General features: G+C 40.5%; 1 protein-coding gene across 2 annotated transcripts in view; it reads right to left on the bottom strand.

Moving 5' to 3' along the window:
• Positions 1-16,632, bottom strand: part of vrk1 (VRK serine/threonine kinase 1) — a 92,344-nt gene that overhangs the window by 37,058 nt on the left and 38,654 nt on the right. For both annotated transcript variants that reach the window (XM_063043618.1, XM_063043625.1), the window contains exons 8-9: positions 7,760-7,852; positions 280-412 (exon numbers count right to left, since the gene is read on the bottom strand). In XM_063043618.1, coding sequence (XP_062899688.1) covers positions 280-412; positions 7,760-7,852 — 226 coding nt within the window. The remainder of the gene's footprint in view (positions 1-279; positions 413-7,759; positions 7,853-16,632) is intronic.

The following is a 16,632-nucleotide window of genomic DNA, read 5'->3' as shown; positions in this document are numbered from 1 at the left end:
GAATTCAAGGTGGTGATGTCACAGAATCTAAAAGCCATGTGAAAATCCAGACAGTTAAAATTGACCTTTTCTTTTAGGAAACTAAGCCACCATAATGACTACAAATAGTAGTTGTGCATATATTTGGATGGGGAAGATAATACACAACTATGCCCATATTTAATTACAAAAAATAGTGCAAGATGACAAAACTCAGCATATTAAATGATTAATATGAAAAAAAAATCACAAAAATTAATTATCTACCTAAGATAGGTTACTTTTACTTTGCACACTTACCTGCACCTTTGTGTGCATCCATACTTGTAAACTCAAGAGTACCATCATGGCAACGCTTTGGATCTTCCTTGTATTCTTTATGTACTCCATCTGGACAGTATCTATATGCTAGGCCATAATCAACCAAATACACCTAGGAAAATTAATGTTAAATCAGACCAGGGCATGACAAAAATAAGCCAATGATAAATACAGATATTGATGGCAAGTTCATTATTCACAGCCTGTTTTCATTTATCTCACTGCTCCATTGTGCAATGGTCAAAAAATTGAGTTAGCTCAGCTTTCATGATGTGGATAAAGAAAAAGTGATTTAGCTTGGTGAGTAAGAAATCTAACTGCAACTTCAGCACCTCAGCCCATGCTGTAAATATTTTCAACTATCAGTTTAGTGCCCACCTCCCTTTTGAAAGATACAAATTGGATTTGCCTCCAACACAACCAGCCACAGTGCATACAAAACCTCACATTTCAACATTGCCACCCGTCTCAATGAACAATGCACAGACCACCAGATCACATTGCTTCTGTCCTCCTTGTAGAAATGCATCTTAATTTATATCACCACTTTTAAATTTCCTAATAAATATAGCATCTCAAATTTTTCAGTATTGTCTCATCTTCCACCTTTCTGCCCATTACACCACCCTAACAATTTCTCTTCAGGTCCAGGTTATCCTCCTAAATTTTAACCATGTGAAAAAGTTTTGTGTCAGCAGGAACTGGAAATTCATAACAGTCTAACACTGTACACCACCCTCTAGACCAAATTACAACTTGTCATTACTAACCTGTTGTTTTCTGTTAGTCAATTTTCTATCTATGTATGCTGTTACAGGCCTTCAACTTTGATGACACGTCTATCATGTAGCACCATACCATGTGCTTCTTAGAAACCAATATATACCACCAATTAAACTTCCTTTTATGTTACTTCATTAAAAACTATTTTAATTGATAATTTGGCATTAACAAATCATGCAGTGATTTTGCTCCTCAGATTTTACCCCAAATGACTGCTAATTTTGATCAACAGATTCAAAATGCTGGAGGAACTCAGCAGGCCAAGCAGCATCTATGGAAAAGAGTAAATAGTTGACGTTTCAGTCCAAGAATTTTAATTGATTGTTTAAATATTTTTCCCTATCGAGTGTCACATGTTTAGTAACTGGTATTAACTCCAGTTTTTCTTTTGAACAATGGTATAAAATATGCTAATCTTCAGGCATCACCCCTACAAGACTATTCTCTTAAATTTAAATAATCTCCTTCAACAGATCATTCGCAGATCAACTTTTTTGAGCCACCTTCCTGAGCTATGGAACTAAATATCTAAAATTATAAGAGATGCAGAGTCTGTTGACACTTTTAAATAAAAGTTCAAAACCTATTTAACCTTACTTCTAACATCTTTTTGTCCTTTATTTCATGTTTGCACATTATCCCACTGTAGAGCACTTTAAACTATATTATATAAAAATGCTCTATGAATAAGTTGTTATTAATACTACTACAAAATGATTTGGAAGACTTTGGTCATGGCATCTTCAAATTCCTCCCTTGCTTTCCTCAGCAATTTAAGATGCATCACAGCTGAAGCAGTTGACGTGTCCAGTTTCAGTGCAGTGAGTCTTCCAAATCTCTGTTCGATCAGATTTTAGTCATCAAGAATCTAAAACTTACACTGAGGCTCTCACAGCATTTATTTCCTTGGTAAAAGTATGCATTCAATACCTCAGCTATGTGGTTTGTCTCCAAGTGTAGCTTCTTCTCCATAGTCAGACTAATACAATAATGAAAACAGATCCTTTGCTCCAACCCATCCATGCCAACTATAATGCCTACCAAGCTAGTCCCAGAACCATCTAAATCCCTTCTATCCATGTGAACATAAGATACAGAAGCATAATTAGGACATTTGGCCATCGAGTCAGCTCATCCAAATGTCTTTAAATGCTGTCATTGTTCCTGCCTCAACCATTTTTTTCTGTCAACGTGTTTCATACTTGCAGCACCCTCTATGTGAAGTTGTTTCTCAGGGGTCTCTGACTTCTGCTTCATTTAACCTTTTAAATCTATGCCCTCTAGTTTTTAATTCTCCCTCTCTAAGAATAAAGACTATACATGTTCACCCCATCAATACCCCTCATGATTTTGTTTTATTTAGAGATACACCGTGGAACAAGCCCTTTGCCTAATGAGACACACTGCCCAGCAACCAATGTATTTAACAGTAGCCTAATCATAGGACATTTTACATGCTCAAATAACCTACGAAATAGTACATCTTTGGAATGTGGGAGGAACTAGAACACCAGGAGGAAACATATGTTCACAGAGAAGAACATACAAACTCCTTACAGACGACATCAGAATTGAACTCTGATCTCTGATGCCCCTAGCTGTAATAGCATCACGCTAAGCGGAGCACTAGTGTAGCACCGCCTATAAGGTGGCCACTCAATTTCCTAGGTTTCAAGGAATAAAGTCCTACCTTACTCACCTCAGGCTCTGGTTGCATCCTCATAAATCTCTGAAATGTTTTCATGTTTTAATGATGTCTTTTCTTTTAACAAGGTGACCAAACTGTACTGTCTTCCTTCTCAATCATTTAACTGCTTACAAGCCCATAAAGCATTTTTGGATTACCTTTAATGCCAGCCATTTCTGATACTTCTTATTCTCCATTCCTAGTTTTAGTTTGCCTCTTAACTTCATTTTTTCTTTTCAATTCTTTTTGTGGGTTATTGACTGTCTATTCATTAGGGAAGCTCTGGCTTTCACTTCTCCCTCACAGGGAAGTAGAACTGCAGAATAACAATGTGATGCAATTAATATGGAAGTAGTAAAATGGATTCAGCGGCGGCTAGATGGGAGACGCCAGAGAGTAGTGGTGGATAACTGTGTCTCAGATTGGAGGACGGTGTGTAGCATTGTGCCTCAGGGATCTGTACTGGGTCCAATGTTGTTTGTAATATATATTAATGATCTGGATGATGGGGTGGTAAATTGGATGAGTAAGTATGCAGATGATACTAAGATAGGTGGTGTTGTGGATGATGAGGTAGGTTTTTAAAACTTGCAGAGAGATATAGGGCAGTTAGAAGAGTGGGCTGAAACATGGCAGATGGAGTTTGATGCTGTAAAATGTGAGGTGATACATTTTGGTAGAACTAATCAGAATAGGACATACATGGAAAATCGTAGGGCATTCAAGAATGCTTTAGAACAGAGGGATCTAGGAATAATGGTGCCTAGTTCCCTGAAGATGGAATCTCATGTGGATAGGGTGGTGAGGAAAGCTTTTGGTTTGCTGGCCTTTATTAATCAGAGCATTGAGCATAGGAGTTGGGATGTAATGTTGAATTTGTATAAGGCATTGCTAAGGCCAAATCTGGAGTACTGTGTACAGTTCTGGTCACTGAATTATAGGAAAGATGTCAATAAAATTGAGAGAGTACAGAGGAGGTTTACTAAAATGTTGCCTGGGTTTCATCTCCTAAGTTACAGAGAAAGGTTGAACAAGTTAGGTCTTCATTCTTTGGAGCGTAGAAGGTTAAGGGGGGACTTGATAGAGATGTTTAAAATTATGAGGGGGATTGATAGAGTTGACGTGGTTAGACTTTTTCCATTCAGAGTGGGGAAGATTCAAACAAGTGGACATGGGTTGAGAATTAGAGGACAAAAGTTTAGGGGTAACATGAGGTGGAACTTCTTCACTCAGAGAGTGGTAGCTGTGTGGAACGAGCTTCCAGCAGAAGTGTTTGAGGCAGGTTCTATGTTGTCGTTTAAAGTTAAATTGGATTGATATATGGACAGGAAAGGAATGGAGGGTTATGGGCTGAGTGCAGGTCAGTGGGACAAGGATAGGGTAAGAGCTCGGCATGGACTAGAAGGGCTGAGATGGCCTGTTTCCGTGCTGTAATTGTTATATGGTTATATGATGCAACTGCAAGTGCTGACGTCTCACAGCTCCAATGACTTTGGCTTGTACGTCCTTTCTGCATACATCTTTCTATGACTTTATGGGTCTCCAGCAGATGCCTCCCCATATTCCACTTTCTATGACTTTATGGGTCTGCAGCAGATGCCTCCCCATATTCCACTTTCTATGACTTTACAGGTCTGCAGCAGATGCTTCCCCATATTCCACATTCTATGACTTTACGGGTCTGCAGCAGATGCCTCCCCATATTCCAAAAGCAGGCCTGTGGTTCAAATGCCTCAGTGAATCACCGCTTGTTGTAGTTAAAGCAGAACAGAATCCAAAGGGAAAATGACAGGCACCTTGGAGTAAATAAGCTGCAAGGTTATAGGCAAATTAGAAGAATGAGATGGTAAGATTGCTCTACAGTGGACCAGCAAAGACCAGATGGCTGAAATGTTCTGTGTTATTATAAGTAGCTGAAACACCTATAGCAATATTCAACTACAATGTTGCCTGCCAAACTACAAGTCTAATCTTATACCATTGAGATTGGCCCTTAACCAATTGATATTTTTATCTCGGGGTGATATCTTTCCTTCTTCATTGCTTTTCAAAAGCAGATGATGATGTGATGTGTTTTTGCTGGATGCCACACTATTAAAGCTTATTCCACTTTGCTGGCTCACTTCAGCAACCAAATTCAGCAATGTCACCTTCACTCGGCCCAAAATATACTGTCTGAGGTTGTAAATATACTTCAGAAAACTTCTTCCAACCTGTAGTTCTTACAATGTTGCTGTCACAGACTATATCTGGGTAGATGTCACAAAGTATTGGACTATGCTCATCTTAAGATTCCCTACAAAGTTATTCAATATCCTCTGGTTGAGAAAACAGTCTGAGTAAAGTGTCTTTTTATTTCTTGATTCACTTTCACTCATTGACTGTTTCAGGCCATACAGTGCAAAATTCACCTTAGTAATTTGCCTCCCCTCCTCCTTTTCTTTCTTTCCCTATGTTTTCTGAACATCCTTTTTCCTGGAATATTTATTCATCCCCTTGTCCCTTTTCTTTACCCCAATCTCATAAGTATTATTGCCACAACACTAACCCCACATGATTAATTGCACATACAGCTGATATACGTTGTTTAATGCACTGTAAACCTCTCCCACATTGTCTTGCACTCTGTCTGGTCTGGACTAAAAATGTTATTGTGCAGTTAATTTTGTTCATTTGTTATGTGCCATGTTGTATGATGTGGTCATTCCGTCACCACGATTGCTCTTGGCAAATTTTTCTACACAACTGGTTTGCCATTGCCATCTTCTGGCACTGCCTTTACAGGACAGGTGACCTCAGCCATTATCAATACTTTTCAGAGATTGTCTGCCTAGTGTCACTGGTCACATAAGCAGGACTTATGATATGCACCATCCACTCCCATGGCTGAATGTGACCCTGATCGGGAAGCTAAGCAGGTGCCAAACCTTGCACAAAGGTAACCTGCAAGCTAACAGAGGGAAGGAGGGATGCCTTACACCTCCTTTGGTAGAATGCATCTTCACCCTGCCACCCATAATTAGTTTACTCTTCCAAAAATTAATACTTCCCCGACCACCCGCCTTTTCAAAGTCTTCCTATCCAACCCACTGCAAAATTAGTTTAAACATTTCATAAGACCATAAGACAAAGGAGCAGAATTAGGCCATTAGGCCCATGGAGTCTGCTCCACCATTCCATGATTATCCCAATCTCTTGCCTTTGACACGCTTACTAATCAAGAAAGCATCAGCCTCCGTGTTAAATATACCCAATGACTTGGCCTCCGTAACCATTCGTGACAATGAATTCCACAGATTCACCACCCTCTGGCTAAAGAAATTCCTCCTTAATTCTTTTCTAAAGGGATATCCTTCAACTCTGATACCGTGCCCCCAGACTCCCCTACAATAGGAAACATCTCTATACCCACTCTATCCAAGCCATTCAACATTTGATATGTTTCAATGAGATTTCCCCCTCATTCTTCTAAACTTCAGTGAGTACAGGCCCAGAGCAATCAAACCCTCCTCTTATGTTAATCCTTTCATTCCTGGGATCATTTTTGTGAAATTTCTCTGGAAGCCCTCCAACGCCAGCACATCCTTTCTTAAAGTAAGGGGCCCAAAACTGCTCATAATACTCCAAGTGCAGTCTGAACAATGCTTCAAAGCCTCAACATTTTACATTCTAGTCCTCTCAAAATGAATGCAAACATCACGATTGCCTTCCTTACCACCGACTCAACCTGCAAGTTAACCTTTATGGAATCGAACCCAAGTCCCTTTGCAGCTCTGACTTTTGAATTTTCTCCCCATTTAGAAAATAGTTAATTCCTTTATTTCTTCAACCAAAGTGCACGACCATACACTTCAATACACTATATTCCATTGAACATTTCTTTGTATTTTTATATTCACTGACCTATAACTGCACCTACGTTTGGAATTAGAAACATAGAAAACCTACAGCACAATTCAGGCCCTTCAGCCCACAATGCTGTGCCAACCACGTACTGATTTTAGAATTTACCTAGGGTTACCCATTGCCCTCGATTTTTCTAAGCTCCATATACCTATCCAGGAGTCTCTTAAAATACCCTATCGTACCTGCCTCCACCACCATTGCCGGCAGCCCATTCCATGCACTCACCACTCTCTGCATAAAAAACTTACCCTTGACATCTCCTCTGTACCTACCTACAAGCACCTTAAAACTTTGCCCTCTCATGTCAGCCATTTCAGCCTGGGAAAAAGCCTCTGACTACCCGCATGATCAATGCCTCTCATCATCTCATACACCTCTAATTCTCTACCACTCCAAGGAGAAAAGGCAGAGTTCACTCAGCCTATTCCCATAAGGCATGCTCCTCAATCCAGGCAACATCCTTGTAAATCTCCTCTGCACCCTTTCTATAGGTTCCACATCCTTCTCGTAGTGAGGTGACCAGAACTGAGCACAGTACTCCAAGTGGGGTCTGACCAGGGTCTTATATGGCTGTAACATTACCTCTTGGCTCTTAAATTCAATCCCACGGTTGATGCAGGCCAATGCACTGTATGCCTTCTTAACCATACAGTCAACCTGCACAGCAGCTTTGAGTGTCCTATGGGCTTGGACTCCAAGATCCCTCTGATCCTCCATATGCCAAGAGTCTTACCATTAATACTATATTCTGCCATCATATCTGACCTACCAAAATGAACAACCTAACACTTATCCGGAACTCCATCTGCCATTCCTCAGCCTAGTTTTGCATCCTATCAATGTCCCGTTGTAACCTCTGACAGCCCTCCACACTATCCCTAACCCTTGTGTCATCATCAAATTTACTAACCAATCCCTCCACTTCCTCATTCAGGTCACTTATAAAAATCACGGGTACCTGTACAGATCCCCGAGGCACACCACTGGTCACCGACCTCAATGCAGTAAGCTTTTCTATTATTCTTGACTATATGCAAGTAACTTATGATAGCATTAAATAACATCCAAAAGTAAAAACAAAACCTCATTTGGATTCTTGTAACTGAGGAGGAGATTGGAAGCTTTGATGTCTCCATGCACGTACTCATGGTCATGGATGTATTCTAGGATGTCAATCTATCAAAAGAAAACAATTCCAAGTTAACACACACACATATATAAAATGCTAGGGGAGCTTAGCAGGTCAGGCAGCATTGATGGAAATGAATAAACAGTTAATGCTTCAGGCTGAGTCCCTTCTTCAGGACTGGAAAGGATGGGGGAAGACACCAGAATAAAAAAATGGGGAGAGGGGAAAATGTTCATGCCATCAGGTTGGAAGATAGTTAGATAGAATATAAGGTGTTGCTCCTCCACCCTGAGCGTGGCCTCATCGTGGCAAAAGGGAAGGCTACAGACTGACATGTCAGAATGGGAATGGGGATAGAAATAAAAATGACTGGCCACCAGAAATTCCGCTTGTGGTAGTTGGAGTATAATTGTAAATTAAGCTAATCTGAAGGGTCATTTGGATTCAGATAATTTTGCAAATTGTGTTTTAATGCGATGAATTTCATGAAATTTCATTCATCAACATACATGTATATTCAAGTTAAATTGCATGTCTAATTCAATCTTTTACGTAAAAGTCTTGACTTGTGAATTAGGTTCAGTGTTATAATCAGCTTTGTAATGAACTCCAGGGCAAGTTTAAAAAAAACTTTTCTTCTTAATTATACAAAAAGGATATGTTTTGGAAATCTGCACTTTCTTTTGGATACACAGAAGCTGGACATCAACTCAAAAAGCTGCAAATGAAGCCAAACATTTAGGTTTATTCTAATGTGGCTTCATAAACTATACCCAGTTCAAAAGCATCACCACTTGCTTATACATTGAAAATAATATAAAACGGAGCACACACCAGAAATTAATTTTTATCTTAATTTCCTGAAGTTCACAATCCAGTACAGTAATATTTTGTCAATTTATATTAAACGCTCTGAATATACCCCGTCTAGAGACAATATTCTTCTGTGTTTAAATACTCTGAAAAGATGTGTTACTTGGATTCCTAAATTCTTCAAGCAGCCCAACATTGTTACCTTGGGAAAAACACATCCTCAAAACTGAAAGACTAAGGAAACAGTTTTCCCCAAGTTCTACACAAGATGATTTATCCTCACCCTTCGAAAAATTAGACTTTGGAACATCAGGCAATTGGATTTCACAACTAGTTTTCTGTTGGATTTCACTCAAACAGCCATTTCATTTTGTACAATATTACTTTCCACATGATTTGCCATGCCATTGGACACAGATGGCCATCTTCAACACATTGCTCATATCCTTCAACTTTATTTCTGCCAAGCTATGAAGTGTATTTACTTTTATAGAATCGTGCTCAAGGATTAATTTCATCAGCAAAAGGTTATGTCTGCAATAATCCTGATCCATAGTCTTTATCCAAGTTACCTTTCAGGTGCATATGAAATTAGGGTGCCTCTTTGTTTAACCCTACTGTTCTGCTGAATATACACTTCTTCCTATTTCAACAAGGATCCAATTTTCATGAAAAATGCATGCACAGTTTGTGATAATGTTTTGCCAGTGGGACGAGTATCCTTTTCATTGGCCTACATACTCTGAACAGACTGGTTCATGGTGGTAATGATGACAAATACAAGTATGGGTTCAAGAGGCATTACCAATGTGGAAACATTTAAATTTATACTGTACATTGAAATCATCAAACACCATATTTAATAAACATTTGATCAAAAAACAACAGTTTTTTTTTAAAAGGAAGTTTAAGAAATGTGATATATGCATACCAAGATTAGATTACAGATTAGAGATAAATGGTAAAAAAGAATTGCACATTGGCAGGTACCATACTCTGATGATGGACCTGGTATTGCCTTTCTCACATTACCCTAATGCCCAGCTTTTACACTCTTGCTCCGAAACTGATGTCTGCAAACACCAGAACCTTCCAACGTCATCAAATCCACATAAAGAATGTACAGCATACTTTCAACATTTCCAAGACTATTACTTGCCCTCTGCCATCAGATTTCTGAATAGTCCATAGCCCTCGGTAATCTTTTAGCTCAGTCACACTTTCCTGTATCAACTTCCCTGGATTGCCTTCATATCTAAAAATCTGTTCATCTCTATCTGAGATATAAAGAACAAATGATCTTCTGTAGCCTTCCTGCACAGAGAATTCACTACCTCTGTGTTCGTTATCCCAGTGAAAAATTATCAATCCTTATGTTGTATGTAGACAGAAGGCACAGAAATTGTCTGAATAGTGCAATAACTACAATCTTTTACTCAACATAAAAAACAAAGAAATTTTTATCGATTTCAGGAAATCGAGGCCTTCAGAAAAACGATCTCCACTACTCAAATGGAAAGCACCTCCAGCTTTAAGTTCTTGGGAGTGAACATCTCAGAGGTGCGTTCCAGGACCACCAATACCACCTTGACAACAGGGATAGCACAGCAGCACCTGTACTATCTTAGGAGTTTCAAGAGAGCAAATCTGCCCCAAATGCTGCTGGTAAACTTTTATCAATGTGTAACTGAGAGCATACTGACATACTGCATGACAATATGGTACACTAGCTGCAACAAGATCGACCAAAACACACTTCAATGAGAGATAAGGACTGCACAGAACATCACTGGGACACAACAACCAGATATGGAAACCATCTACATCTCACAATGTCTATAGCAGCTCTCAACATTGTGATGGACTCATCCCACCCAAGTAATCTTCTGTTTAATCTCCTTTCATCCAGAAGATACAGAAACGTCCATGCACGGACATCCAAACTGAAAACAGCTTCTCCCCCAGGGCTGTTGTGCAACTAAACAAAGCCACACCCCCTCCTCCTTACATTCCTCCCCATAGTCCATAAACAAAGTGGACAATCTCTAAGTGCAATACGTGGGCCGAATTCTTGATGCTATCTTATATCTAATGATTGTATTTCTTTTTACATGCAAGACCTGAATGGACCAGCCATTGTTTCTTTTAAATTTAGAGCTATTTGTTTTTAATTCACTTGTAACTTGAATGTCATTCTAAATAACTCAGACTAAATGGAGTAGTACTGAATCTCGCTGTCCTCAGCAATGACAATAAAGCTCTAACTACCAGGCCCTTCTGGCCCAACGAGCCTGCGCCGCCCTATTACACCCATGTGTCCAATTAACTTAGTAACCTGTACTGCCTTTGGAAAATGGGAGGAAACTTACTTGGTCACAGGGAGAACATACAAACTCCTTATAGACAGTGGTATGAATTGAACTGGGTCACTGCCATTGTAAAGCATTATGCAAACTGTGTCAACCAATTTTGAGACTGAGACTCTGAAGTACGTCTTTCTTGCCAAGCTCTTATTTTTTATTAAAATGTGATTGCCATCAGTTTCCATTACACTTGCAGCAATACTTTAAGAAATATTTAATAATCCGGCCATCATTACTGCTTCAAGTATATTTCTCTTCTCCCAGACCCTTCAAATATGAATTTATTTCTGCTCGATATCTTCTGTCCTCTTCAAAAGCATCTACTCCAAGTTTATTTTGAATTCTGTGCAGTTCCTCCAAAACTTCGAAGCTCTCTCCATTTTTAGGTGACGAAGTTATAAATGGATTTTGATAGCCTTTTTTTGTTTTAAATTGTTATTTTTGAAGTTTAAGCCAAGCATGCCAGATGGAACATGTTAAATTCTGACTCAGTCAATGCACAAGCACTTAGCAAGGTCAGATTCCAATGTTATAAAATAAATTTTCACTGAAAAATGCTCCAAGACCCATCGATACTTTGTTTTCAAAATGAGTTACTACAGATAATTAGCATTGCATTAACTCTTCATTTTTACCATCATTCCTGTTTTTGTCTGAAAATATGCAGTTTCCTCAGTTGGTGTCCTTCATCTTATACAAAGGCTGCTCTTTTGAGTTGAACAAATGTTGCCACATTATTTAGATACTGCAGAACAATTTAACCGTTGCCATCCAAGGGTCACTAACTGGTCAAGTTAGCCACAAACAAGAGAAAATCTGCAGATGCTGGGAACCCGAGCAACACACGCAAAATGCAGGAGGAACTCAGCAGGTCAGGCAGCATCTAAGGAAAAAAGTACAGTCGACGTTTCAAGCCAAAACCCTTCAGCAGGACTGGAGAAAGAAAGCTGAGGAATAATTTATAAGGTGGTGGGAGGGGAGAGAGAAATACCGGGTGACAGGTGAAACCTGGAGGGGGAGGGATGAAATAAAGAGCTGGGAAGTTGATTGGTGAAAGAGACAGAAGGCCATGGAAGAAAGAAGAAGCCGGTAGGAGCACCATAGAGAGGCGATGGGCAGGCAACTTCCACCAGCATTTTGCGTGTGTTGATTGGTCAACCTCCCAGCTGATGTTGTCTTTCCTAGCCCAAAATGCTGGAGTAATTAGCACGTCAGGCAGCATCTATGAAATGAACAGTCAATGTTTCATGCTGAGACCATTTGTCAGTCCTTATGAAGGGTCTTGGTCCGAAATATTAACTGCTTGCCCTTTTCCATAAATGCTGCCCAACTTACTGAGTTCCTCCAGCATTTTGTGTGTGTTGTTTTGGATTTCCAGCATCTGCAGAATCTCACGTTAATGATTTGCTACATCTTCTCTTGTTGCCAGCTTACCCTAAAATCAATTCGTCACTGTTCAAGAATCAAGAAAAGTCCCTTCCAGATTTGAACTGAATTATCCCCATCCTATTTCAGCAATGACTGATATATCATGGAAACACACCTTGATAAATCCAGAGCAACACACACAAATGCTGGAGGAACTCAGCAGGTCAGGCAGCTTCGATAGAAATTAATAAACAGTCAATGTTTTAACATAGAAACATAGAAAATAGGTGCAGGAGTAGGCCATTCGGCCCTTCGAGCCTGCACCGCCATTTATTATGATCATGGCTGATCATCCAACTCAGAAACCTGCCCCAGCCTTCCCTCCATACCCCCTGATCCCCGTAGCCACAAGGGCCATATCTAACTCCCTCTTAAATATAGCCAATGAACTGGCCTCAACTGTTTCCTGTGGCAGAGAATTCCACAGATTCACCACTCTCTGTGTGAAGAAGTTTTTCCTAATCTCGATCCAAAAAGGCTTCCCCTTTATCCTCAAACTGTGACCCCTCGTTCTGGACTTCCCCAACATCGGGAACAATCTTCCTGCATCTAGCCTGTCCAATCCCTTTAGGATTTTATACGTTTCAATCAGATCCCCCCTCAATCTTCTAAATTCCAACGAGTACAAGCCCAGTTCATCCAGTCTTTCTTCATATGAAAGTCCTGCCATCCCAGGAATCAATCTGGTGAACCTTCTTTGTACTCCCTCTATGGCAAAGATGTTTTTCCTCAGATTAGGGGACCAAAACTGCACACAATACTCCAGGTGTGGTTTCACCAAGGCCTTGTACAACTGCAGTAGTACCTCCCTGCTCCTGTACTCGAATCCTCTCGCTATAAATGCCAGCATACCATTCGCCTTTTTCACCGCCTGCTGTACCTGCATGCCCACTTTCAATGACTGATGTATAATGACACCCAGGTCTCGTTGCACCTCCCCTTTTCCTAATCGGCCACCATTCAGATAATAATCTGTTTTCCTATTTTTGCCACCAAAGTGGATAACTTCACATTTATCCACATTAAATTGCATCTGCCATGAATTTGCCCACTCACCCAAACTATCCAAGTCACTCTGCATCCTCTTAGCATCCTCCTCACAGCTAACACTGCCACCCAGCTTCGTGTCATCCGCAAACTTGGAGATGCTGCATTTAATTCCCTCAGCCAAGTCATTAATATATATTGTAAACAACTGGGGTCCCAGCACTGAGCCTTGCGGTACCCCACTAGTCACTGCCTGCCATTCTGAAAAGGTCCCGTTTATTCCCACTCTTTGCTTCCTGTCTGCTAACCAATTCTCTATCCACATCAATACCTTACCCCCAATACCGTGTGCTTTAAGTTTGCACACTAATCTCCTGTGTGGGACCTTGTCAAAAGCCTTTTGAAAATCCAAATATACCACATCCACTGGTTCTCCCCTATCCACTCTACTAGTTACATCCTCAAAAAATTCTATGAGATTCGTCAGACATGATTTTCCTTTCACAAATCCATGCTGACTTTGTCCGATCATTTCACTGCTTTCCAAATGTGTGTTATCACATCCGTGATAACTGACTCCAGCAGTTTCCCCACCACTGACGTTAGGCTAACCGGTCTATAATTCCCCGGTTTCTCTCTCCCTCCTTTTTTAAAAAGTGGGGTTACATTAGCCACCCTCCAATCCTCAGGAACTAGTCCAGAATCTAACGAGTTTTGAAAAATTATCACTAATGCATCCACTATTTCTTGGGCTACTTCTTTAAGCACTCTAGGATGCAGACCATCTGGCCCTGGGGATTTATCTGCCTTCAATCCCTTCAATTTACCTAACACCACTTCCCTACTAACATGTATTTCGCTCAGTTCCTCCATCTCACTGGACCCTCTGTCCCCTACTATTTCGGGAAGATTATTTATGTCCTCCTTAGTGAAGCCAGAACCAAAGTAATTATTCAATTGGTCTGCCATGTCCTTGCTCCCCATAATCAATTCACCTGTTTCTGTCTGCGGGGGACCTACATTTGTCTTTACCAGTCTTTTCCTTTTTACATATCTATAAAAGCTTTTACAGTCCGTTTTTATGTTCCCTGCCAGTTTTCTCTCATAATCTTTTTTCCCCTTCCTAATTAAGCCCTTTGTCCTCCTCTGCTGAACTCTGAATTTCTCCCAGTCCTCAGGTGAGCCACTTTTTCTGGCTAATTTGTATGCTTCTTCTTTGGAATTGATACTATCCCTAATTTCCCTTGTCAGCCACGGGTGCACTACCTTCCCTGATTTATTCTTTTGCCAAACTGGGATGAACAATTGTTGTAGTTCATCCATGCAACCTTTAAATGCTTGCCATTGCATATCCACCGTCAATCCTTTAAGTGTCATTTGCCAGTCTATCTTAGCTAATTCACGTCTCATACCTTCAAAGTTACCCCTCTTTAAGTTCAGAACCTTTGTTTCTGAATTAACTATGTCACTCTCCATCTTAATGAAGAATTCCACCATATTATGGTCACTCTTACCCAAGGGGCCTTTCACGACAAGATCGCTAATTAACCCTTCCTCATTGCTCAAAACCCAGTCCAGAATAGCCTGCTCTCTAGTTGGTTCCTCGACATGTTGGTTCAAAAAACCATCCCGCATACATTCCAAGAAATCCTCTTCCTCAGCACCTTTACCAATTTGGTTCACCCAGTCTACATGTAGATTGAAGTCACCCATTATAACTGCTGTTCCTTTATTGCACACATTTCTAATTTCCTGTTTAATACCATCTCCGACCTCACTACTACAGTTAGGTGGCCTGTACACAACTCCCACCAGCGTCTTCTGCCCCTTGGTGTTACGCAGCTCTACCCATATCGATTCCACATCTTCCCGGCTCATGTCCTTCCTTTCTATTGCGTTAATCTCTTCCTTAACCAGCAACGCCACCCCACCTCCTTTTCTTTCATGTCTATCCCTCCTGAATATTGAATATCCCTGAACGTTGAGCTCCCATCCTTGGTCACCCTGGAGCCGTGTCTCTGTGATCCCAACTATATCATAATCATTAATAACAATCTGCACTTTCAATTCATCCACCTTGTTACGAATGCTCCTTGCATTGACACACAAAGCCTTCAGGCGCTCTTTTACAACTCTCTTAGCCCTTATACAATTATGTTGAAAAGTGGCCCTTTTTAATGCTTGCCCTGGATTTGTCGGCCTGCCACTTTTACTTTTGGGCCAAGATCCTTCATCAGGACTGGAAAGGGAGGGGGAAAGCCAGATACAAAATGTGGGGAGAGGAGGAGGACAAGCTAGAAGATAATGGGTGAAGCCAGGGAGGTGTAGGAGGGTGGATGAAGTAAGTGGCTGGGAGGTGATAGGTGATAGAAGAGCTGGAGAAGAAGGAACCTGATAGGAGAGGAGAGTTGACCGTGGGAGAAAGGGAAGAAGGAGGGGCATCAGGAGAAGAGGTGAGAGACAAGAGTGGGGAATAGAAGATGGGATGGGGAGGAATAAAAAGATTAACAGAAGGAGAAATTGATGTTCATGCTGTCAGGTTGGAGTCTACCAAGACAGAATATGAGGTGTTGCTCCTCCGCTCTGAGAGTGGCCTCCTTGTGGCAGCAAGATGGCCATGGATCGACGTGTTGGTTCGGGTATAGGGTCAGGAACTAAAACGGTTGGTCACCAGGAAATTCTACTTTTTGCGATGGATCAGAGATGCTCTACAAAGTGGTCCCCAATGTCATGCTGCATCAGGAGCACCAGATACAGTAAATGACACCTTGTTAAGTGAGTACTTTGGTTAAAGTGTCAGTAAACAACGAAAGCACATCAGTGCGAATCATTTTAGTTGAGCAATTTTTAGGTTTTGAATTATCAAGCAATGTGAAGCATAAAATTTAGAACTCCAAGCCAAGTCAAGATCTTTATCCGTTTTTATCAAAAAATTCGGTTTGCAGAATTGCGCACGGGAAATCTAATTTAAAAATAGACAGCACAAAGCTATAGCATGTCTTCATCAGGTTGAAAGAAAACATTAAGTAAATCAAGATTATGTAACATGAAACTGAAATTTTAAAATCCTTTCAATTATAACAACTTTCTTAAAAGACTGAGAAGCAATTTTATCACCCATCATCGTCTTCATCCGCACTCAATCTGCAAGCCCCAGGGGGTTGCTCAGAGAGCATCTGAAACAATCCCAGACTGAACAATGACATGAACGGCTAATTACGCTATTCAAGTTTATA

This window comes from Mobula hypostoma, chromosome 1 (genome assembly GCF_963921235.1).
Source record: "Mobula hypostoma chromosome 1, sMobHyp1.1, whole genome shotgun sequence".
Lineage (NCBI taxonomy): Eukaryota > Metazoa > Chordata > Chondrichthyes > Myliobatiformes > Myliobatidae > Mobula > Mobula hypostoma.
Note: the sequence above shows the minus strand (reverse complement) of the source record. Positions and strands in the feature narration are given on the sequence as shown.